Raw genomic sequence first — 26,564 nt, forward strand, 5'->3', positions numbered from 1 at the left:
GTAAACCCTGTTCCAGCCCTTGGAACAGGGGATTAAGTCTATTAGCACCCTGGGTTCCCAAAGCGGTAAACTAGGGTGCTAAAAAAATAAATAATTTTTTTTCGTTCAACAGGATGCAACTCGTGTCCCGTTGAATGAAGGAAAATACTTTTCCAAAATGGCTGCCATGGAAAGGGAAGCCTATGCCAGCCTGCATGAGCTGAGAAGCAGCAGGAGCGGGGAGTGCTGCCCCTGCAGAAAGAAAAATTGGTAAGTGCTCTGGTGGAAAGGGGGGGTGCGGGGGTTAGCGAAGGGTGTGGATGGAGATTGCGCCGGGGGTAGCCGGCCGTCAGGCGGCATGGAATGCAGGCTTTAGTCGCCGGTTCAAGCTTTCGTCCCTAGCCACCTGATTGGCTGGCTCACCCTTTCAGGGTGCTGATATAGCTTTATAGACCTGCAACAAGGGCCATACCAGGCGTTATAGGCCCTGAAGACCGAGTTAATGGCCAGAGCAAAGGTATGAGGGCCCATAATGACATCCCGGCCCGAGGGCCAGGTCTATGAAGCTATTAGAACCCATGGGCAAACACACAAAAAGTTTACGTAAAAATACATAAATTTAAAATATTTGTTTTTTTGGGGAGAGCTTAAAATCCCTCAAGTGTCAAGGGCGAGGTATCTCATCCTTGGGATTACCTCCCGGTTGCCAAGGACGAGATACCTCGTCCCTGGCTCTTAAGGGGTTAATGAAACAGAAAACGTTAGAAGGCATTGAAAGGCAAAATACCAAAATCACCAAAAAAGGCCTTGGCACTGGGGGGGGGGGGGCCCATGGCAGTTATATTCCACGTGGAATATTTAAGTTTATAAAAAAAACATGAAAAACATGACAAAAAGTGAGCGATAGCAGAGAAAGGATAGTTGAGGGGGGTGAGTGAATGCACAGTGAGGAGGGAAGGGGCACACACAGGGGAAGGTAAGTGAGGGAGCACAGCCTAAGGTGAGTGCTCGGGCTCACGGAAGGGGGGGGGGTGAGGGACAAGTAAAGGGGTCCCTCTCTGACTTCACTGCAACCCCCATCCACCCCCATCCGTCATGCATTTAAACAAAAATGAAAACGCAATGTATTTGTAGGCAAATGTTATTTTAAAGAAGGCCACTAGAGGGGGGTGAAGCACTGTTAGTGCTCAACTTTCCGAGCTATAAAAAAAGCAAAGGCCACATTTGCGCTATAATGAAACTGCGAGCTATACTTTGCTAATAGCCTGCAAATTGACCAATAGGAAAGGAGTATTTACAGCCCTAAGCCTAAACTCCAGTTTACCTCTTCATGCTGCATTCTTCCAGTTACGTCTAAGAGATGTAATAATATGGAGTTAATCCCCTGAGTGAAACAAGGGTGGATAACGAGAGCACCGGGCCGTTATCTCCCTTCCATCCCTTGGAATACAGGATTAAGGCTATTGATACCCCGGGTTGCCAAAGCGGTAACCCGGCGTGCTAAAAAAATGTATTTCCCTTCGTTCAACGCGACGCTGTGCGTGTCCCGTTGAATGAAGGAAAATACTTTTCCAAAATGGCCTTTGCCTTTCCATGCCAGCCTGCTGGATCTGAGAAGAAGCGCAGACGGGAAGTGCGGCCATTGCAGAAATACGTTAAGTGTGGGGTGGGTCCCCCTGCCAGGGTACTAATAAGTATTGTTATAACCCAATTTATGGACACTAAGGTTATCGACCTGGAAGGAGGAGTTGAGTTGACCTAGCCGGGATTTGCTCCTGTGACTGCTGGTTGCAAACAGATCTCTGAGGCAAGCGTTTAGTTCGCTGAGCTATCTTAATCTCTTTAGTATGATATTGATGTATTTCATTCCAATTGAACATGTTAGGTCGTTCAAGACCTTTTTCAGAAGTTGTTATTGAAAGGATGTGTTTCTTATTGGGATGAGTTCTTTTAAATCATGGTTCTATTTAACCATTTTTCTCAATGCTATCTTTTCTCTGAATAATGTAACTCTGCTTCTTTTTGGCACTTTATCAAATGTTACCCATTTGTCTTTGGACTTGTCATCTATTCTACCAATTTGAGTTATCAACTTTTCACATTGAACAATTTGACTTATTTTCTTTCTTTGTTTTTCTCACTTTCCTAAAAACAAGAGTGGGAACACCAACAATTACATAACGTGTTGCACATAGGTACATTACACTTCAGGCATATGGAACACTGAGACAAGTGACTGTAAACTCATTTTATGGAGAGGACTAGTTGGACTGGAGAGGACTAGTTGGACTCTCCTGTCGTTACTGCAATAATAAAGCCAGACATGGTGGGTCACTTACCTGTACAATGGTATGTCCATGCTTACTTGATGCACAGTAAACGTATTACGGCTCCCCTCCCACCAGTTTGCAAAATCCTATTATGCATGTGCAGAGTGACAATGTGGAAACCGGTTCATAAACCTACCCACTGCTTAGCACCATAATCCTCTTCATGTTTACGGCCAATGCTTTGCCTCCTTCCTTCTGCTTGTTTCAAGGGCCTCGAACAGGAAGCTTCAATATGGCGAAAATGCATTTCTTTTAGGTCCTGATCATTCTCAATCTCTGAGGTTAGTACAGCAGCTTTGAATCATTTTGCATTGCTAGGCATGTCTTAAACATTTATTTTCTGGACCACAATGAGGCTATGCAATCTGTTATTCCTTCCCTCCCCCCTAAAGTCCCCTGTTCGGTTACCTGTCACTGTAGGAGGAAGCCTTACAAACTGGGAATGTGGTGGTGGTTAGCTTGTGAAGTAGTTTTGCCACAAACCTGTTTTTATAGACTTATTGTACAGGAGAAATGAAAGCTCACGTGTAGGACATACTAGATCACATATGCATTTCTATATTAACTAACATGTTTAAAAGATTGCAGTTGTTCAGTTGTAATTGGAGGACAACTCACAATTAATCAGATGTAGAGTCTGTTTTTTTTAATTAGATACAGGACTGAGAGTGTTATGAGTTGATAAACTGTCACATTTAATGAGATGCAATTTGAACTGTGTGTAATAAGATGTGAACTAAATTGTCCATCGGGATGGCAACTGAAGGCGAGCGTCCCCCAGATAGCACGATCCTCCCCACAATGAGAGACAATAATGGACTCTCCCCGGATGGGAATAAGGCCAGGACAAAGTGCGGGTGAGCTTAAATGGGAGTTTATCAGTCAGAATAGGGCATGCAAAGAACTCTGCAAACTCTGAGAGCGCTCTGTCTGACAATAGCAAAGACAGGCGTATATATTTACAAAAAACGTCATAAGAACCCACATGCTATAGGGGGCACAAGATCGTGGTGATTGAGTGGCGACGACTAGCTATAGGTGCTGCTGCGATGTGGTTTGCTGTGGCTGGAGGACGTCACTGGTTACCCTCGTGGGTTGGGCTGGGCCTGGCAGGTCAGCTGGGCTCATCCGGACGGTGTTGTGCCAACCGCGACCAGTGTCAGAGTTGAATGTCCTTCCTGACTTTTTGCCCTAGGGCCACGCACACCACAGTCATTCAACATTGCAATATTATCTTCCCTGGTAAATCTTCCAATAGGTTATTCTACAGGTTAATGCAACACAGGAGGAATGCACCGAGAGGGGGGTCTTGTGGCGATACATCAATACATGGTTACCATCGTCTTGTTGACCGGGTATCATAGGTCGCGGGGTTGGGTCTCAGGGCCTGGGACAGGCGGTCCGCGTTACCATGTCTCGTTAGAAGTCATTATGGATGTGTTCCTGTAGTGTTGCCATAATATTGGGTGTCCTAATTTTACAGGGGCCATTAACCTAAGGTGGGCCGGTGGGTCGTGGAGCCTAAGAAAAGGCGCCTTTGGATCTGTGTTTTAAGGCCGGGGTTTACTGTTGGGTTGTAAATAATTCAGGTGGCAGGCCGTGGCCTTGGGTGCTGCGGGGAATGTGAATGTTTGAAGCGGCTCCAGTCGAATTGGGGGAGGTGGAGCAGGGCAGCACAGGCCTCTGCTTTTTCGTCTGGCAGGCCTCACTGGGGGGAAGGGGTATGGCCTTGCATGTGCTCACAAAGGTATTTTCCTCGTGTGTTGCAGATTTAGGTGAAAGAGACAGAAACATTCATATAATATACAATACTCATTGAGTCTTTTCAAAGCTCACATTATTGACATTGCTAGTGCCATCCATATGGCCAATTCGAACATATTTCTTATACGCTGGTTTTTAACAACTACAACATTTTGTTACATATCTATACATGTGTGGTAAGTGAGGTAGTAGTAAGGTGGGTGGAGCACGCAGGAACAACCCGCCAATGAGACTGGCGGCAGTGACGCATGGTGAGCTTGGACATACATATGGTGCATTTTCGTGCACCCCTTACGTGAGCTCTCAATATGGTTGCATTTGTCTTCCTTTGCACTCTAGCAACATTAGTTCATTTATGGCGCAGGACCGTGGGGTGCAGTCTTCTTGATGACCCACATAACATGAAAAAACCCCAGGACACTTTTACTATTTGTGCATAACTACGGGGATGTGGGTGTTCATCCCTAATGTCATACAAGCACACGTTCTGCCATTTTTATGGAGTTTGCAGGTTTTTAGTCAGAGGGGCCGTGGAGAGAAAAGTTTCACCACAGGTGGTTTGCACATTAGCATTTGGGGACTCTGCTTTTGTCAGGGGACCGTTTTACAGTTCTTTTCCACCCAGGCCCTGCTGGCCGGGTCATGCTGGAACCAGCGATACACTGCGGAAGGTGAAATTTTACAGTGTTGGTATCTAACACTAGCTCATGTCTGTCTGTTCGTGGGAACGGGCTCTCAGCGGATCTGCCAGAGAGCTGTGGCCACAGGGTTAATTGAAACTTCTCCAAGGGTGGGGGCCGTGCTGCGGTGCACAGGGCTCAAACCATCTTTATTTCACAAAATGGTTTCCAGGGCTTAGCTAAATTCAGCAGGTTTCGTCAATGTCTTCAGCCAGTGGCCCACCCACCCCCTCGGCCCTGGTGGCAGGGAGGACCCTTGACAAGCCATGGACTTCACCGGGGGAGAGGATGCAGGGGAGAGGGGTCTCTTGGACCAATCCTCCCATACATTTCCCCCCTTTCGTTACTTAAGTAACGAATCCTTTAAATCCTCCAGTCTCCTGCACTCTTCCTAGTCAATTATAGCGTCATCCCATGCAGTGGTGCCTTTTAACGGCATCCATGCCCTGCACACCCCTCACAAACTTTCTCCTCTCCTAGCATATTCATCTGGGGTGCAGGTCAGGTATATACATCCGCTCTCCCCTTCCAAGTCCACCCACACCTCCTCGTACCATTCCAGTACACGGGGCTCTTTAATTGTAGTATGCCATAATTTATCTACTATATCCTTGTCCTGGTACCTGGGCACCACCTGGTATCTTGACGTGTCATCTGTCCCTGTTTGTACCTGTACTTCCTGCATGGTTTGTATTGTACCGCGGGCGTTGCCCATTGTCACCATCATCATTGCACCATTTGGCACTGCGTTAGCACAACATCGAAGACCCACCTGGCACAGGCAAAAAATAAAAAGGAGGAACACTACAGCCGGCATCAAAAATTTGACAGTCATTCCCAGCCACGATGGGACCCAGGAGAAGATATTGTCGAACCATGTGCTATCTTCTGCTCCACCTTCCATTCTCATTCTTTCTCCTAGGTTATGTACTGCTTCGATCACATGGGACAGGGAGCCGTTATCTGCGTCTTCGGAAGGTACGAAAGCGCAGCAGGCACTTCCAATTTTTTGGCAAACATCTCTGTCCATTGCTGTCAACAGGTCCAAGACATACATGGTTTGCATGGTCATTAGCCGTAGTGCTTGCAGTTCCACTTTTATTACGTTAAACCCTTCTTCAGTATCATTTGCCAGCTGGATCAGCTCCCAAGTGATTTGGAGCCACTTTGCATTTGCTCGCGCTTGGATGCTTGGGATGAGTGAGGCGAAGAACGTTTCTGCAGAGCTGAATAATCGATATCGATCTGGGATCTGTGCCAGCAGTTCTGATGATGCTTTTGATATGTAGTTCGATGATCGTTTGTTTCGGGACAGCACCCCTTCCTTGTTCCCGGAAGACAGGACATATACTTGTGACTCTGCAGGTGGCTGGGCCTCACTCTGTTGAGGGTTTCCTCGCATTTTCTTGCTCCCATCAATGTGACTTTCCGGGATTACCATTAGTGCAGAGTGTAGGGTGGCCAATGAGCAGCTGCCACCCCAGGATTGTGGGAGGTGTAGGTATGCCTGGTTGCCACATACCCAATAAGTGTCCATTAGCGCCGCTGTCCCTTTTCTCATATCTGGGATGGTGAGGGTCTTGTTACAGTTTTTGTTTACGCCCATGGTGGTTCTCCCGTCTCCCTTGAAACACAGTTCATAGTTTATTACTTTCTGCAGCTTGAAGGGTTTTTCAATGGCCGTTACCCAAGTCAATTTTGAGCTATGTTCCTTCCATACTGGTGTGCACGTCTCTTCTATCCATTGCAGTTTCTCTGGTGCCACACCTCGCAGTGCTTCAGCCTTGCACATTATTTCTTCGTCCTTCCACTTGTTGTCTGAAAAAAGTGTCCCTTGTATTATAAAAAATGGCTCCTCCAAACATACCACTCCTACCGCCTTCGGATAACGGGTCTTCCCATTCTGCAGCATTTTAAAAGTCACCTCATATGCCTGGAAGGTGTTCTTAATTCTGCACAACGTGAGATGAAGGAGACACTGGGCATCGACAATAGGCAATTCTTTGGGTAACAATACTTTGGGTGTACCTGAAGCATGGGGAATGAGGGAGCAGACATAATAGCTCTCATTTGTTGTTTGCTTAGCCGTTGCACTCATGTCCGCATACCATTTATTTGTCTGGTGGGGGTGTCGTGGGTCTTCCATTTTGTCTAATCCTAACCCATAATACTCATCGTATGTCCTCCTCCCCACCTCCCTTTTCCGTCTGTTATTTCTTTTTCTAAGGTATTTCCCAGTTTCATGGGCGATGGACAGTGTGGGTCCCCCTTTCGCCCTCCCGCCCCCCTTTGCCCAATCATCATATAATATTTCATATCTCACTGTCATTTCTTCATTCTCTTTCTTCATGCTCTCTAGCAGTGAGTTTTTTGTTACGGGAGCGGGCCGGCTGGTGGGGGTGTTATATAACCAGGATATAGCAGAGGGGTTACGATCATTTAGACTGCGGGCATTGTAATTAGATACTTTTGGTGGGGGATGTGTACTGTTTTGCATTTTTTCCTGCAAACCTTCATTTTGCGAGATAGCAACATTAGACGGTGTCGTGTAATATCGCCATACCAGTTTAGTTCCGTCCCATACCAAAAAATCGCCTTCTTTAGTATTTACAATTGCTGTTTCATTTGTCACATTAATCCCGTTAATCCCTCCCCCCTCGTTCATCTCGATAGAGATGAACGCTATAAACCAATACGTAACCAGGCCAAACAGTATTGTAAAGAATAATGTAATGCATACAGACAATCCACACTCATACGAATATCTACATCTTTCAGCTAAAAATTCTCTATATCTAATAAATCTATCCGTTGCAGGCTGCCCGTTAGTTGCCATGGTAGTTCCTGTTTGTGATATAAAAGTGCATTAAGTGCATGCATGTAAACATTTTTGTTGGCACTATCAGTGCCAAGAGGTCATGGAAGGGGGATAGGTTTGGGTAGGAGATGGGGTTGGGATGTACAGAGAAGGGAGCAGACAATATACATATTAATCACAGTATTATTTACACATAAATCGTTTTTTTTTTTCAATCTTTCATCTTTGTCGATAACCTGAAATATAATGGTTCTCGTTAACAATTTTTATCTGTCAAGTACATTTCTTCCACTCACATGTTCACGTTCACCCATCATTTTCATTTGTATTGTTTGCTGTTGCCTGTGCCTCCTCATCCACCTCTTCCTGCACACTATTATATGCCTTTCGCACATCCGTCAAATGTATCCAATATTTGAGCCCCTTAACTTTTACAGCTGTAGGGGTACAAAATACCACTTCATATGGTCCATGGAACCGTGGCGCATTCCACCGGCGCACAAAGCTCCGGACATAAATGAACTCTCCTGGCATCAGTTGTACCGGTGTTTCAGGTTCCGTAAGGGAATCCGTTGTGTTCCCTTCTTCCCTCGTGAATGGTGGTGAGAGCTGCTTTGATATTGTGCGCGCTGCCCTAGTTAACATTTTCAGGTATTCTGTGAACTCATCTCCCAATATCGCGGCGCTTCTGTGCGCGTCTGAATGTTGGCGCAGTGGGGAATGTGCTGTATGCATTCGTCTCCCGGTCACGATTTCGTGCGGGGACAAATGGTGGTCCTTGCTTGGCTGATTCCTCAGCTCAAACAGCGCAAGGGGCAAACAGTAGATCCAGTTTTTCTTTAATGAGAAACACAATTTGGACATTCTCCCTTTTAACAGTCCGTTCATCTTTTCTACCACGCCATTACTTTGAGGATGATAAATCGAGCACAATTTCTGTTTTATTCCCAATAATGTCGTCACTTCTTTGAAGAGCTCGTTCACGTAGTGAGTGCCGTTGTCTGAGCGAATTACGTCGCAAATTCCCCAACGCGGGAAGACTTCCCTTACTAGGAACTTTGCAGCGCTCTTAGCATCAGGTCGTGCACATGGACCTGCCTCCACCCACCTCGAGAACGGGCATACAACCACTATCATGTAACGTCCCCCATTACACCTTTCCCCCATATCCGCGTAGTCTATGTGCAGTTCTCTGAACGGTCCTACTGGTTTTGGAATCGTTCCCCTGAGTGTTCGTAGCGTCATTCCAGAATTATATATCTGGCATGTGGTGCATTCCATTGTCAATCTTGATATGTGCTCCTGGAAACAGGGCACAAACCAATCTTCTTGTATCTCTGCTGCAATGTGTTGTTTGGTGTTGTGTGCTGGAAAGTGTAATTGCTGAAATGCTATTTTTAATAGTTTTACCGGCATTACTACTTTCCCTGAGTTATTTTGTCGCCATAGTAAGTCTGTTGCCGATTGGCTGCATCCTTGTTTTTCCCATATCATCTTTTCATCGCACCTTCCTGCAGCTCTAGTATTTGTGATATGGGCATGGCATTGTATCCCTCTGGGAGCTCTTCACTTGTCTTGTGCTGCAACATGTACTCACCTGTTTCATGTTTTTCAAAGTATGAGGCTTCCTTGGCAGCAGCGTCCGCTGCCGCCTTCCCCAAAGACACAACGTCTGTGTTGGACGTATGTGCTTGGCACTTCACTATTGCTACCACTGTTGGATCTTTTAGGGCCTCAGTTAACTCCTTCAGTAGTTCTGCATGTTGCACTGGGGTCCCATCTGCTCTTCGAAACCCCCTCCGCCCCCATCTTGCCAGACCTCCATGTACTGTTGTCGTCATGTAAGCTGAATCTGTGTATATTGTTACTGCACAACCTTTAGCTGCATGTAACGCTTCTATTAGGGCAATGAGTTCTGCTGCTTGTGCTGAGAAATGTGATGGATGGCGATACTGCACTAGTGTCTCATACTCACCTTCTTCTAACCTCACCACTGCCAACCCCACATGTCTCTCTCCCGTGTCTGTCAATCGATGCTGACCCATCCACAAAGTACACCTCCCCCTCGCTCAGGGCATTCTCGCACACCACCGTGTCCTCCCCTGTTTCCCCTGTGTAAGTCGAACAATTGTGTTTCTGCATGTCCTCAAGTGTGCATGCTTCTGTGATGAATGTTGCAGGATTCACTGTCCTGCACCGTACCACATGGATATTGGTGCTGGACAATATTATTTCATAGGCAGTTGCTCGCTGTGTGGTCAGTGTACTTTTTGACCTTTCAAGTATCGCAAATAATGAGTGTTCCACGAACAATGTGACAGGGCAACCCATTACTATTGTGGCACTTTTCTCAATGGCGAACGCGGCAGCGGCGGCGAGAGATTGCTTGCACGCGAAATGTCCTTGCATCACCGCATCCAATGTGCCACTATAGTAAGCCAAGGGTTTGTGTCCTAGGGAAGTCTTTTGTGTCAGTACAGCTGTCATAAGTGTTCCCTTGCAATGTGAGAATAGGTAAAATTTGCGTTCATAATCAGGGTTGGCGAGTACTGGAGCACACGAAATCAATTCTTTTAGTGACTTAAATGAGTCGATCATCTCTTCTGACCATTCTATTTTCCTGTTCTCTTGTTGGGCCTCCTTGAGTGCTTGCAGTAATGGTCTGATGTAGGCTGCATAATCTAATATCCATGCTCTACAATAGTTGCACATTCCCAAGAATTTCTGCATCTCCTTCACTGTTGTGGGTTCTCTCACTGATTTTATAGCTTCCACTCTGTCAGGGATTATTCTTTTTCCGTCTCTTGATATCAGCTGCCCCAGGTACAGTACCTCTTTCTGACAGTAGTGTAGCTTTTCCTTGTCCACTTTGTACCCCTTGTTTGCCAGCAGCGTCAGGAGTGTTACTGTGTCTTTTCTGCACATCTCTTCATTCTGCGCGCAGACGAGCAAATCGTCTACATACTGAATGATCGTGCTTTCAACTGATAAATTACCCAGGTCTTCGTGTAGTATACGGTTGAATATGCTTGGGCTTTCACAGTATCCCTGTGGTAATCTGCAATGTTCGTATCTCTTTCCCCTAACGTGAATGCCGTCAGGTATCGGCTTTCTTCTGCCAAGGGGATGGAGAAAAATGCGTTTTTCAAATCGACCACTGTGAAATGTGATGCCGTTTTTGGGATACTGCATAATATTGAAGCAGGGTTCGGGACCAAAGGTAACTCTTTCTGTATGACGTCATTTAGGGGACGTAAATCCTGGATCATCCTCCAAGCCCCTCCCTTTGCTTTTTTGATCAGGTAGATTCAGGTGTTGCATGGTGAGTTTGAAGGCACTATTATTCCCTGTGCTAATAATGCATTTATTGACGCTTTTATCCCTTCCTCAGCTTCACGGGACAATGGATATTGCTTTACCCGGGGTAGGATTGCCCCTTGTTTGAGTTTTATGACCACTGGCGTCACTCCATGCAACAACCCCACATCATGGGGGCCTGTTGTCCACAAATTGTTTGGCACCAGTCGCATGTCATCGTCAAAAAATGACGGTGGTGTTCCCACCACTGCCATCAACTGGACGGGGATTTGTCTAGCCTGAATCAAAATGTCACAGGGCATTGCTATTTCCATTATTATTTCGCCATCATTGTCTGAATCAGAGAAGAGATCCTCATCAGATAAGTCCCGAAGGGCAATATTGGCGTTTATGCACAGTACAGTGCGCCATTCACATCCGTCTATGTCCATCCCAATCACTGCGATCCTTTTTGCTGATACCTGTACAGCATGCAAGTCTAAGGATACCACTGAACCTGGTGCTATATCTGGGTGCACTATTGGGCGGAAGATGAATTCTGCGGGTATTCTCCACTCCATCTTTTTTAGCTCAGGAACTACTTCGGCCAGTGTTTTTAAACCTTCAATGAACATTCTTTCGTCCACTGGCAGGCCACGTATTTCCGGAGCAGTTGTTTGAGCCTGTACTACCAGCATTACACGTAATGGGCATATCCCTGGTGTCGAACACACTATTCCTCTTTCTGTGAATGATATTGTCATGTTAAGAAGGTCCCTTCCTAGTAGGTTTATTGGCGATTGTTCATAATACAGTAAGGGTGTTTTTACCGTTTTACCCCACTGTCAAATCCAAAGCTTCTGTGTAAGGAACTTCAATTACAGCCCCAGAGAACCCCTGCGTCTCTAACTTCCGGTTAGATAACGGAAACCGGCCCTCCCTAATGCATGATTTCTCCGCTCCCGAATCCACCATGAATATGAACTGCTTGTCTCCTATCTGCGCCCCTACCAATGGTTCCTCTGCTGCATCGTAGGTGGTAGATAGAACTGGACACGCAAGTGTTCTCTGTGGGCTGTCCTATGCGGGGTGTCTCATTGCCCCTCCCTGGTTGAACACACTCCCTGAAACCACTGATACACCACTATAGGGGGCTGGTGCTGGGGCTCCATTTGCTGTCGTTGCGAAAGGGTTGCCTGGGGCGTAGTGCATAGTGTTGTTGTTCTGTGGGTGATTCTGTGTTCTGTATTGGTGTCCCTTTGCTCAGGGTACCCCTGCCCTGGGTCTCTTTGTTGCTGTCCCATTTGGAGGCCATATGGGCTCCCCGGATGAGGATGGCCAAAGTGTTCTACCTCTGGAAACCCGTTGTTTGTTCTACTCCTGCACTCTCTGGAGAAGTGCCCCCACCTCCCGCAGTTCCAACAACTTCCTTGCGCACCTCTGGGACCCTGCCATCCGTTTCCTCCCATTCCCCCGTACCCTTGTCCACCCCCTCTTCGACACCTGTACCCACCTCGTCCCCCTCGAGGGGCCCACTCTTGCCACTGCGGACCTCCACTCTGCTCCTGCTCGTTCCACTGCCGTTGCCCTGCTCCTGCCCAACTTGTTGCCATCCTCCCTTGTATTGCTACCAGCCCCTCCTCCTCCTCATCTCCCTCCCTGCTGTGTGGGAGTGCGGCTACTGCTGCGGCGACCTTCACCAGCTTTGTTTGTACTAGTTTTGCCTTGTCTGCCAATCTTCTCTACGCTACCTCCTTTTCCCTCTTTTATTCGTTTACACTGGTGAACTATTATGCTCTGTATTCCGGCCCATCCTTTTGCTTCAATACCTGCTAGCACCTCTTTTGGGAGCCCCCTTTTTATTATGAAGTAGAATAACGATGTTGATTGATACCGGGGCGTGCCCGTTTCGGCTCTCCACATCTCTTGGACCCGGAAAATGTAATCCATAGCATCTTCCCCGTCATTCATTGTACATTGCATTACTGACTGCAAATCTGGGGTATCTGGAAACGTTTCCCGTAAGGCATCCCACACCCTGGCACGTACTGTGTTAAAAGAGGCACCATCATTGCGATCGCAGTCTAATGTTACTCCCGGGAAGCCAGCTTTTACCCATACTCTGTCAGCTTGATCCCCAACTGCTGATACTAACAAACTCTTCACGTCGCCTATTGCTAGTGGTACCCCGGCTGTGTGTTTCTCAAAGGCATATATCCACTTGCTTGCCCCTCCTGATAGCGGGGGCAATAACTTTAACAAATTGGCCTCATCCATCTGAGCCCAGGGTATGGAATTCAGCCTTCCTCCTCCCTTGTGTATTAGTGGGAGTTGTAACTTCCCCTTTGTCATTGTATCTGCACTCACCTTCATTCCTGTTTTCCCTAATGGTGCCATTTTTCCCAACCTGTTCCTTAGTCGTCCTGTCCACTCTTCGTCCATGGTTCTCCCTGAACATGCGCCATCCAACCCCTCGCTTCCCCCTCCCATTGCCATACTTAGCATTTCACTTTCTTCTAAATCTTCTCCTATATCACACAGTAGTTCCTCTCTGCCTCCTGTGGTCCTTATCTCATCATCAGTGCACCCCTCCCCTCCCTCTAGTTCAATTAATCGTGTTGGTTCTTCTTGTATCCTAAACAGTATCTCTCCTTTTTTCCACCCTTCTTCAAATGTTCTATTCTCACTCTGCGCTCTTGATGCAGGCTCTGATCTAGCGGTATTGATTGCAGTCCGCTCACATATGCTTTTTATTCTCAAGAGCTCGTCTTTGGCTATAGAGAGCCTGGATTCTAGGTCTCCTGTTAATTTCTCTATGTCCACCCTTGGTGTACTTACCTGCTCTCGCTCCCTATGACTCTCATATGGTGGGGGTGCTGTTGGCCCCTGAGTGGTAGTGGTTGTCGTTGGGGGTACATAAGTTGGGTCACTGTATCCCTCTGCGGGCACTGGCTTATTTAGTATTGGGTACAATCTAGTTACCTCTATCGGTGGCTCCCCTTCTGGCAATACCTTGTCATCTTTTGGTATCAATAATGGATTCTCAGTGGTAGATGACAGATCAGTATCTAATTCCCTTTTCTTAGGCGGGGGTATTTCTTCAAACAGTCTCCATAGGTCTAATATTTCTTTCCTATTGTGTAGCTGCTTCCCCTTGTATTTCAAACAAATGCATGTAGCTACCATATCTTGGACACTCTTGTCAAATGATCCCCCTTCGGGCCATATCTGAGGTAATCCTTCTCCCTTCAACTCTGTGATCCACTGGTCATGATATTTCTTAATCTGTTCTGCGTACCCAGGTAGACTCTTACAAATATGTGATAAAGGTGTTTCTGCCCCCATACTTCGTACTTGCTCGATACTGAGGTATCTCTATATATGCCTATATCTTAATACAGATGTACCACCATATGAGTTCACGTATGTATGTCTTACCGAGCGTGGGGACCTGTGTGTTTTCCCGCCACCTGTGTAGTGTGAGAATGGCTGCGCACAGCCTCTATCCTATACTCTTTAGGGTGCACGTACAAGAGCAAACCATCAATAACTTCGACAATTTTACCCAACAAATCAAAGAAATAAACCCTCACTTCACCACATTACTCTCTTCTTTGTGATATTTCTTCTGGTCGCACTTACCATACCATAATTAGGCATTTCTGACCACCTTTACACACTCATTATAACAAATATGTTCTGACACATACGATGCTTACACCCATAGGCAGCACTCTATTCACAGCTCAGTTTGTCCTCCCTTTCCTCCCTTGCCAGCTGTCCCTTTCCGTCTTACTCTGATATGTATTTGTCTCCTAGTTTTGATGTAAAATTGTCTTTCTACTTAGATTATATCTTTGTTTGTACTAACCCAGTTTATTTTCCCGTAAACCCAGAGAGAAGAATAGAAAAAATAGTCACTAATGTATTCTCCGTGTCTTCCTTTACCAGACACCTTTATCTCATTTTCGACTTCTTCATATATTCCCAGTACTTCAAGATAGCACTATGCGGCGCCGCCTTCCACCCCCTCGCTGAGTTAGGTTCCTGTCTCTTTATCTCTGTTCACCTCTTAATCCTAATGGCCATATGCGAAGAAAAAGCAAAGAAAGTTTAAAGTGGCCCTTAGTAGACCCAAAGTGTCCCCTTTCAACCAGCTTCGTTCCCTGTCCTATATTTCCTCCCCTACTCCCTTTATGGTCGCTCGCACTCAATACTCACGTGCCCGTCTTGAACCGAGAGTCTCCGAAACTGGGTCTGTCCAGGCAGTGTTGCCGTACGCTCAACGGTCAGCCCCGACGAGCGGTACTCAAAGGGGATTTTTCAACCGGGATCCCGTACCCTCTCTCTGTTGAGTGCGCACTTCTGAGCGTACCGGTCGCCGTTGGCGGGCAGCCTTCCGGAGCCGGCGCACTGTGCGTATCCCTTTTCGACCAGAGATTTTCGTGCCAAAGGGGACGGTAGGGATATATATATATATGTTAGGAGAAAAATAATAATCACGCTTTCGGGGTCACCACTGAAGGCGAGCGTCCCCCAGATAGCACGATCCTCCCCACAATGAGAGACAATAATGGACTCTCCCCGGATGGGAATAAGGCCAGGACAAAGTGCGGGTGAGCTTAAATGGGAGTTTATCAATCAGAATAGGGCATGCAAAGAACTCTGCAAACTCTGAGAGCGCTCTGTCTGACAATAGCAAAGACAGGCGTATATATTTACAAAAAACGTCATAAGAACCTACATGCTATAGGGGGCACAAGATCGTGGGGATTGGGTGGCGACGACTAGCTATAGGTGCTGCTGCGATGTGGTTTGCCTTGGCTGGAGGACGTCACTGGTTACCCTTGTGGGTTGGGCTGGGCCTGGCAGGTCAGCTGGGCTCATCCGGACGGTGTTGTTGTGCCAACCGTGACCAGTGTCAGAGATGAATGTCCTTCCTGACGTTTTGCCCTAGGGCCACGCACACCGCAGTCATTCAACATTGCAATATTATCTTCCCTGGTAAATGTTCCACTAGGTTATTCTACAGGTTAATGCAACACAGGAGGAATGCACCGAGAGGGGGGTCTTGTGGCGATACATCAATACATGGTTACCATCGTCTTGTTGACTGGGTATCATAGGTCGCGGGGTTGGGTCACAGGGCATGGGACAGGCGGTCCGCGTTACCATGTCTCGTTAGAAGTCATTATGGATGTGTTCCTGTAGTGTTGCCATAATATTGGGTGTCCTAATTTTACAGGGGCCATTAACCTAAGGTGGGCCGGTGGGTCGTGGAGCCTAAGAAAGGGCACCTTTGGATCTGTGTTTTAAGGCCGGGGTTTACTGTTGGGTTGTAAATAATTCAGGTGGCAGGTCGTGGCCTTGGGTGCTGCGGGGGAATGTGAATGTTTGAAGCGGCTCTAGTCGAATTGGGGGAGGTGGAGCAGGGCAGCACAGGCCTCTGCTTTTTCGTCTGGCAGGCCTCACTGGGGGAAGGGGGAATGGCCTTGCATGTGCTCACAAAGGTATTTTCCTCGTGTGTTGCAGATTTAGGTGAAAGAGACAGAAACATTCATATAATATACAATACTCATTGAGTCTTTTCAAAGCTCACGTTATTGACATTGCTAGTGCCATCCATATGGCCAATTCGAACATATTACTTATACGCTGGTTTTTAACAACTACAACATTTTGTTACATATCTATACATGTGTGGTAAGTGAGGTAGTAGTAAGGTTGGTGGAGCACGCAGGAACAACTCGCCAATGAGACTGGCGGCAGTGACACAAGGTGAGCTTGGACATACATATGGTGCATTTTCGTGCACCCCTTACGTGAGCTCTTAATATGGTTGCATTTGTCTTCCTTTGCACTCTAGCAGCATTAGTTCATTTATGGCGCAGGACCGTGGGGTGCAGTCTTCTTGATGACCCACATAACACGAAAAACCCCTGGGACACTTTTACTATTTGCGCATAACTACGGGGATGTGGGTGTTCATCCCTAATGTCATACAAGCACACGTTCTGCCATTTTTATGGAGTTTACAGGTTTTTAGTCAGAGGGGCCGTGGAGAGAAAAGTTTCACCACAGGTGGTTTGCACATTAGCATGTGGGGACTCTGCTTTTGTCAGGGAACCGTTTTACAGTTCTTTTCCACCCAGGCCCTGCTGGCCGGGTCATGCTGGAACCAGCGATACACTGTGGAAGGTGAAATGTTACAGTGTTGGTATCTAACACTAGCTCATGTCCGTATGTTCGTGGGAACGGGCTCTCAGCGGATCTGCCAGAGAGCTGTGGCCACAGGGATAATTGAAACTTCTCCAAGGGTGGGGGCCGTGCTGCGGTGCACAGGGCTCAAACCATCTTTATTTCACAAAATGGTTTCCAGGGCCTAGCTAAATTCAGCAGGTTTGGTCAATGTCTTCAGCCAGTGGCCCACCCACCACCTGGGCCCTGGTGGCAGGGAGGACCCCTGACAAGCCATGGACTTCACCGGGGGAGAGGATGCAGGGGAGAGGGGTCTCTTGGACCAATCCTCCCATACACAACTGAGCGAGCTGAGGCGTCCGATGACATGCAAGTTGGGTTCAAGACCTGGCAAAAACATGTGAGATGTGTGAGGGGTCAGAAATGTGAGGCAGACACATTTTGGATGATTTCTCAAAATACGCCATTTTATTAAATTATATATTTCATTAAACGCCTCACTATACCTACCCTGACGAGGATTTCCCTGCCTATCAAAAACTAAAGGAACCACTCTAACGAAGGAAATCTGGCCCTCACCCTTAAGCATAAAATACGCAAGAAAATATACGGCAATTCACTGCAAACCTTACCATTGGTATTTTGCATATATTCACAGTCTCTCTTTAGAACCTGGGTGAGCTCCTCTTCCCCAGGTTTCAAGTTAAGTTCCAATGTTCAACATAAAGAAACAAGGAAATCCGGGTTTGCACCAAAGTTCCAACTCTGTTCTTGACTCCTTTGCTTTGTCAACAGAATGTTCTGTTAAACAATGTTCAACCAACAGAAAGATTTCTTCTTCTTACCGAAATAATAATTTCCACTTCATCAAATAGCATCAATGCTGTTCTGGGTCACAATGTTTTTACCCGAACTTCGAAATGTCATAGCAGAAATGCAATTCCTTGTCAGATTCAAAGAAACACAACGTCTGACAAGGTAAAGGAAACACTGCTTCTTGGTAGCACTTCTCAAGTCTCTTTATAGCTTTATGAATCAAAGTTTATATCTTTGTCTGGATGACTTCACAGCACCACTTCTTCCACCTGGATAATTCTCATACTAGGTTAACTTCTGTAAGGATTCACTATGCGGGACTGCTCGCCTGCCCCATAGTGTTCCACATTCAACTTGGCTTCTGAAGTTTTAATCTACTGACAACAAAAGGATTATCACAACTTCAACATTCTGCAACTTTGTGATTTTTAGTAACTTTCCAGAAAAGACAATATTCACATCAGTGCTCCTCAACACCTTCATGTGGGCAAAGGCACTCTTCCTCCGAACATTCACCTTTTCAGAAGGGCAGCCTCTTAGCCATTTGACTTTCTGCAGCATTAATATGTACCACAACTTCAACAGTTAGCACCTTAGTGACTTTGAACAACTTTTCAGAGAAGACATCTACTTTAGTGCCCCTCAACACTTCCAAGTAAGCAAGGCACTCTTCTTCTGAACAATCACTTTGTCAAAAGGGCAGCCTCTTTGCCACTCTGGTCTTTCTGCCACAACAACAACAATTGCCCTTAAAGATATAAGCCTACATTTCCTCCTAATGGCTTTAGTAATGTGAGTTATAGCAGTTTTTAGGGTACATTTACATTCAGTAGGCTTCAGCTTTCGCCTCTTTGCTTTCTGCCCACCAAAGCAGCTTAATGGTATGCCTGCTGTTAGTCTCTTTTGGGTGAAGACAAAGCTTGCACAACTCTTGTCTTGGGCAATGCTTGTACTTTCTTGGCCTAGGACAATGCTTGCACCATGCTTATCTTTGAAAAAATACTTGTTTCACTCTTAAGCTTGGGCCATGCCTGTTTCACTATTTACTTGGGCAGGGCTTGTTCCATTAAAACTCACAATTCAGTGTTCAGTCACTTAACTTCAGTGCTACATCATCTTCAACCGCTTCATAAATGACTCGTCTGTTAACCTTTACCTCAGAGTTATTTTTAAGCACACAGTCTTTCATCTGTTACAGGGGGTTTAAGATTCAATAAACGTGGTTCAGAGTGTTTTATAATTATAATTGTTCATTTATAACGCGCTTAATACCAGAGATTGGTTTCTGAGTGCGGGATCGGGATTCAGATCTGTGTTGTGTTGCGCTGTCTTGCTTCCAAGATGAACGTGTTGCCTCTGAACTATCCCCCTTACTTTTACGTGAGTGCTATGAAAGAAGTTGTGTGCTACTTTTGTAACTTCCCATTGTCCGACACTCAATGTTTGGTTTATTACTGATTCTGTTTGGCTATAGTTTCCTGCCTTTGTTAGCGCCAGGGTTCAGAACCCTTGGTAACACTCACTGGCTTCTGTCTTGCTCCCTTCACGTGCTGCAGGACTTGAACTGCTTCTGGCTTTGTTTGGACACACACCCTTCTTCAGTGAAAGTATCTTTATCTCCACCACAGAGTCACAGAGCTCCTCTCGCTCCTGGGACCCTCAGCTGTATGCCAACTTTCCGCCACAGTCTCCAGCACGCTTCTTGCGCAATCTCTGCAGTCGGGTTCACATGGGGAAAAGCAGTCTTCATAGTCTTCCTTCACGCCTTTTGCTGCGCAACCTCTGCACTTCAGATTTAGGGGGAACAGGACCCTCTCAGGATAGGCAGCTGGAATCCGTTTGGTCAAAATGCTGTTGTCCCTTCTTCCTACCAACTTCTGCTTGGATTGCCAATAACCTGCTCCTGCTCTGATACTGCTGCAACTATTCCTTCCCTTTTAGAGATAAATACTCTAATCCCACGGGATCCCCTGACCACCCGGGGCCTTATCTCCTCCCAGGTGATCCTCCCGCAGTAAACCACCCCCAAGGTCAGGATCAGGAAGCGTCTGCCTTTCCCTGGTCACCTGGGAAGAGACTTTATGCAGGGTTTTAGTGAGGGATCCGCAGGATAAATCACAGATGTAAAAGTGCATAGAACTTTAAGCTTTGGTGGAACACTGTGTTAATTGTATCCAACATCCTGCTGAAGGGTGCATTATTCTACTAATTTACTAATTATTTTATCAAGGTTTCATTGGAAACATTGAATTGGTGTGCATCCATTCACCTCATACGCATGTCGTTTCAGTAGGCAACATCTGTGATGGTTTTAAACTTTTGCATTGATTATATTTTAGTTTTAGGCTATTAACTGGTGTATCAACATTTGTTGCCTTAATTCTGTGATTGCTGCCTTCTTTACCAGAAACCATGGTATTTTGTACCCCTTATTGATGTCTAAATCGTTTCTAAAGCTTGATTATTCTTGCATGATTTGGTCTGTAACAGTTGAAGCCAGTGGAGATCACTCAACAGAAAATAGGAGAAGACCATCATGTGGCACCAATACTTCCTCAAAAGCTACACATATCCTTCTAACATTGAGGTATTTTTGGAAATGGTGGGACCCTACATTAAAAATAGAATTTGGAAATCCATCATTGCAGGGAAGTGTCGAAGTGACTGATTGTTATGTGCAGATCAGCATACTATTGCGCAAAGCATCTACTTTCCAGAAATGTATGGTTAGCAGCAAGGGATAATCTTACAATAAGTGCATTGTTCTCCTTTTAGATTCAAAAGGAAAAGTGCTAGATTATATCTTGTGAGCTCACTTTATTGCCCTTTTTGAAACTTCCTCTTTTTCTCTTGCAGCGGGATTGGATTTTGAATGCATTCTTCTCCGACCAAAGAATACTGAAAGAGAGGAAAAACTCCCTCTTCTTGTGATGCCGCACGGTAATTGAAAATATGTCTTTGATTTACTATGGCACCATTTCATTTTCTTTTAAAAACCTGTAATGGGTAAAAACTCAACAGTTGTATGGACCAGCATGAAAGGTCAGAACTAGAGCTGCAGCTCTACAAAACCTTAGATACTCTATTATTGTTTTGTCATAAATTGGTCCTCGCAATGGGTTCAAGGAAATTAGTTTTTTCTGTTAACCAGTTTTAAAAGAAAATGTCAATATAATGTTCTGAAAAATGTTCATATGCACATTGAGTCAACAAAGGTTTTACATTTCTAAAACTCTGATTGTGCAATCATTATAAACCTGTTAACATTAACATGATTCTGTTGCCAGATTTTGTTAATTGCCACTTGAAAACAACCCAACAGCCACTGGTGTGACATCCTTCTGCTGTAGGCCTTCCCGGTGCATGGTGGATGTATTTTTGGGTGAAATGTGTCCTATGTGGGTTGTGCTCCAGTTGTGGACTGTTCCTGCTGGTGAAGAGGTTTCTGGTTGGTGAGAGGAGAGAACAGACTGCTCTCTGAATCCAGACACTATTCAGAAGCAGGTCACATCTAGCTTAGAAACCTCAGCCCTTGCTCTCCAAGGCAGTTAGTAGGAACGATCACTGATGGCATAATACATATCCCACCCACTCTCGCATGTTTTCCTGCTGGACTCTGTACCATATTTACACAGGGGTTCCTTATAGGGAAACCCTCAGGTTGAAGCAGGCTGTACTGCCCTAAGATCCACCACCAACCAGTGCAGTTTACACAGTCAACTTTGTAAGGAGACACATCAGAAAACATGGTACATTGGAACCCCTTAAACCGGAGGACGTATGGCCTTTGAGGCGATTCATCTGTACCTGCCTTCCTGGAAAAATCAATAGTGCCCAGGGACTCGCACCAGAAGCGTAATATGGGTTTCTTTGGGGTTACACTAATTGCAATGTATTTTGGTATCATGAGTCTGAAAATATATATATTTGTCGATCCCCTTCAAAGGTAACACCATGCAGATATTTTATATTTGAATAATGCTTATTAGCAGATATCTGTGTGCTGTACAAGAAAGCACTCATCTTAATTCTGACAATGCCTTCCTCAAATTGACCACTTCCTAATTTAGGTTATTTCTCCAAGCCCTAAAAATAACTTTCTGGCTCAAAGATTCATGTCTACATATTTTCTGTTCCGGTCTACCTAAAGCTGACATGGGAGTACTTTCATGTGCAACAGACCCTGGGATCTCATGACCTTTTTTCAATTCTCTATATTACCTATTCTATGCTGTCTGAACACACCGCCTTGGAACAAACCTATCTTTCACCCCAAAAGTGTATTTCGAAAAAAAATGTAAATGTGGAAACCGGTACTTTATCATATCGGAGATAATCTGTCAGGGTGAGTCAGTGGTTAGCAATAAGACTACAAAAATGGCAGAATTCAAAAGTTGCCATGAAACCCTCTGTAGGGCCAATTGACATGAGAAAGTGGTTGAAATGGAAGGGGCCCAAAAAGAATGGGTGTGAGATTCGCTGTGCAAAAAATGTACTGCTAGTTCAATCGTAGCAAGGGGTAAGTTGCCACGACTAGAATTTACCAGGTGTTTCTCTTTTTCGGACTCCTCACACGTTAAACAACAAAGCACTGTCTGTGGAGATAGCTTCCAACCTTGATGAGGGAATAACTGATAACCACAACGCGCTTGTCACTGTTATATTGGAGTACGATAATATTGGCAAAGGTCTTGGCTAACAGGTTACACCAGCCGTATCCTGTCTGTGATTGTTAGGGAGAATTCTCTGTTTAGGCTGAATTTCCTAATCTAGTGAGTCCCCCAGCAGCTTTGCTGGATTTTTGGGGTTAATTTTTTTCTTCTGCCAAGAGTGAGACTCTCTTAGCCTCACTCTTGGGCATGATTTAAGTGTGTTTCTTTGAACCTAGATGTGTTTAATGGGCTATGGGGTCTTTTACCCCATAGGGCTTCATGTGTTTTTGTGATGTGTGTTACACAGCACCCTCAGTGCAGTAACACAGGGGTGTCTTAGTGACTCCCCAGTATAGACTCCATACCCTGGGACTGACTACTGTCTCCCAGGGTCTGTAAAGTCACCATTGACTTTACTAGTCTTGAATTCTGAACAGAACCAGTGCAAACCATCATATTGTGGATGTACTGGCTGGGGCAATTCAATTGCCCCGGGGTCTGTAAGTCGAGGGGGCACGTCTCCGTCCCCCCTGATCGAGTTTTGGCTGGTGGCAGTGGATACTACTTTTTATATTCAACCGCGAATATTTCTCTATGGGATTTTCCCATTGTTCGAGGCTACTATCTTTATTTATTTAATTACGATAGCCTCGAACATACCGCCGGTTTATTTAATTAATATTAATTCTCCGGTTGGTATTTTTTGCCAAAACTCGGTTCTAAAATGGCGTTTGTGTTCTCTTCTGTGACTCCAACCCAGGTCGAGCCCTTTGTTCCACTTTTTGGCGGGCTTCTCCACAGACGCCCTCCAAGGAGATGCCACTCTGTCTGGGGTACTTATGAGGGGTGGAGGTGGATTTAGGCACCCTGGACTGAGTTGCCTAGGCAACTCAAGTCGCAGTCTGTCCTGATTGGTCCAAGTGGTGAGCCGGCCGGCTCACCACTTAGCATGTTTGAGTGACAGCTAGGCTGAGTGAATGGGGGTTTTCTGCATAAATGCAGGGCTTTGGGGACTGGAACTTCAGAAGTCGCCACAGGACCTAAGAATCCGACGAGGGAGAAGCTGAGCCGACCTGCCACGACGACACCACCGGTGGAGCCCTGCTGGACCGTCTCACCACTTTTCCCAACGATAGAGGAGATCTCCCGCCAGAGAGTCTTCTTCCTTTGACTGGTGGGGATAACCAGTTTCACCGTCTTTTCGCCTTCCCGACGTATCTCGTGGCCGCCTTGCCTGTGCCAAGCACCCCGGCAACCGGGTTACCACGTATTACCTTTAACCGGAAAACTCTGCGGCTGGTTTCTTCCCTGGTAGTGCAACAACCTTCATCTTTCCTCCAAATCGAGATCTTCTCTTCCCCTGGACGACGACAAGACTTGCACCCACTGCCAGGAACAACTGCCACCGCTGGAGGATCCTTCCCACTTAAGGTACCGTGTCCCGCCTGGCTTCCCTTGCCACCGACTGTACGGGGTAGATTTAGCCCCCGGCTTTCGAACCTGGGTTAGCCTGGGACACCCTGGCTAAACTTTTCTGAGCCTCTCTAAACTCTTTTTCAAACTCTCTGCAAGACTTTCTAAGCTTGGGGTAACTGTGTGATCTTGGGCGCATTTGTGCTCTGCTCTCTCTAAGAGTGGGCCCAGCCTATGGACTTTGGCTCACAAGTGACTTTTGCTCTTCTGCCTTGCTAATAGTGTTCCTAAATCTTAGAGTGGTGTACCTTTCCATATTCTGTCTTTTCCCTCCCTTTTTCACAAACTTATTGGAGTGCCATCTATAGTTAAGCGCTCACCTCTGTATGAAAATAAGTGGTGTTTTACTAAGAGTTATCTGATAAGGAATAAGGGTTGTATGTATTATAATAGTAACTGTGTTTAGAGTGTTTTACAACAAGAGTGTTGGAGTGTTTCAATCAGTGTGTTTTTAAATAAATAATTATATACTTTGATACCAAAGCTCTGGTCAGTGTTTGTTTGCATTATTGTGTCTGAGTGCCTATTGTGTATACTTTGCATACTGCCTAACTCTTCTTGAGGGAAGTCTGACTGCTCAGCCACAGCTACAAGGTAAATCTGGGTGGTACAGATTGCTACCAAGTGGGTTTACTGCTAACACCTGTAGTCCTAAATCTTTTGCAGTGTTCCCTAAGGGAACTGCACAGGTTTCTGCCTAACAGTGATCTTCTTGGATCAGTCTAGATTTGTGATTAATGGAATACAGAGCATTGAGAGGGGTGCAGATGGTACTAAGTCTGGCTATTAGTGAAGCTATCTGGACTACGATAGTAACACGTGATGCCGAAAAGAAGTTGGATGTATGTGATCACTGCGCTGCCCATAATGTTGACTTTTAAAATGCTGAGTTCCATTATGGTGTGGCGCAGTGATCACATAGATCACTAGTTCCCCAGCATACCCCTACCCGCTCCCCCCCCAACCTATTTACCTTTCTGGTTGCACATTTGTGGGTGCTGCCGACTCCCCTGTATCCCTGCAACACCAGTTCCCACCCACATACGTGGGTTGGGTCGGCAGAGCGGGGCACACCCCAGCAACCCCTCGTCCCCTTAGTCATAATGGGAGTCAGGATTTACATTCTGCGCAAAGGCGCTGCAATGGGAATGGTGCAGTATGTAAATCGACATTTTGGTATGATATGGGACTGTTGGCAAAGGTACATGTGAATGGCTCTAGGTCAGTCACAACTTTTAAGACAAGACAATGATACAACTCACGAATGCTCTTATTGTCACTTCTTTTCACTTGGGAATCTAGCCATGGTCAAAACTGATCAACGTGAGACATTGCAAGTTTCTGATGTGGTAGACTGGAGCAAACGTGTTTCACTGTAGGCAGACTACATTTTACAACTATAATGGGCTTGTGTTGACTGATCGGGACTACTGAAGTATTCCCATTACGACACCTCCTCCTTGGTCTGCTCGGCCTTCTTAATCACCACTCGTAAGGGGGGGCCTCCCTGATCAGACTCTTCACTGTCAATTCTTGGCCCTCACGGTGGTGCCTTGGAGCTCGTCTCCCTGTGCTCACTCAGCGCCAGTGAACTTGTCAACTTCCGGGAGAAGCTAGAGTTCCTCGTGACCGTAGACTGGCTGTCAGAAACCATAATTATGGACGCTTTGATGTCCACCATGTTGAATGAGTGCGATTCATGTGGAAGAGACAACTTCCGTCTAGGGTGTCGGGCATGGATCAAAACCTCATACACTACTTCCAAATAACGGTTTTGTAAACTCCTCCTTTCGTTCTCCTTCTCATTCACTCTCCTCGTCCTATTGAATACTTCATCGGCGTCGATCACCCCTGGACTGTGAGGCATGTGGTCTGAAGTTAACCCTCTCGGACACCATTGGAACAACGCTTCTGCAGGCGGCCCTCCAGTTGAGCAGTGGGGGGGTGGTGCGGTACTCTGATAGAAATTGATACAATGCTCTCCTTTCACATTCCACTTGTCCATGCGCAATCCGAAATACCTTTTTGAGCGTGCGCATCAACCTCTCCGATTACCCATTCACCCTCAGCCTGAAAGTCGTCACCTTCCGGTGGCGCATCCCGTGGGCGTGCAGTACTCAGAAAACCCACCACTCTGAAAAGGCGGGCCGTTGTCTCTGCAGAGATCAGTGGGGAGTCTGTGGGTGGCAAAGGATTTCTCCAGCATAGGGACCACATCTTCCAGAAAAGTGTACTCCACAAACGCCACTTCAGGATAGCGTGACCACTGATCCACGAGTACTAGGAAGTGCATGTCGCGGCACTTAGACCCAAAGTCCATGTGCACCACCTCCCATGGCAGGCAGCTCCGATCCATGGTGTCAATGCATGGTTTCTTCTGGTGGGGCATCGCTGCTTGGCACCATACACAACTGCAAATTAACTCATCTACTTTCTCCTCAAGTCCTGGAAACAAGAACTTTAGGCGAGGACGTGCCTTGGTTTTGGCTATTCCTTGGGTACCTTTGTGGGCCAGCTCCAGCACACGTGGTGCCAAGCTCGCCGGGATGACCATCTT

The 26,564-nt window shown here is 46.2% G+C and overlaps 1 protein-coding gene across 2 annotated transcripts in view; it reads left to right on the forward strand.

Annotated features, from left to right (window-relative positions):
- Positions 1-26,564, forward strand: part of LOC138566630 (acylamino-acid-releasing enzyme-like) — a 1,701,869-nt gene that overhangs the window by 1,012,205 nt on the left and 663,100 nt on the right. For both annotated transcript variants that reach the window (XM_069644170.1, XM_069644171.1), the window contains exon 17: positions 20,739-20,822. In XM_069644170.1, coding sequence (XP_069500271.1) covers positions 20,739-20,822 — 84 coding nt within the window. The remainder of the gene's footprint in view (positions 1-20,738; positions 20,823-26,564) is intronic.

This window comes from Ambystoma mexicanum, chromosome 2p (genome assembly GCF_040938575.1).
Source record: "Ambystoma mexicanum isolate Mex_15411 chromosome 2p, UKY_AmexF1_1, whole genome shotgun sequence".
NCBI lineage: Eukaryota > Metazoa > Chordata > Amphibia > Caudata > Ambystomatidae > Ambystoma > Ambystoma mexicanum.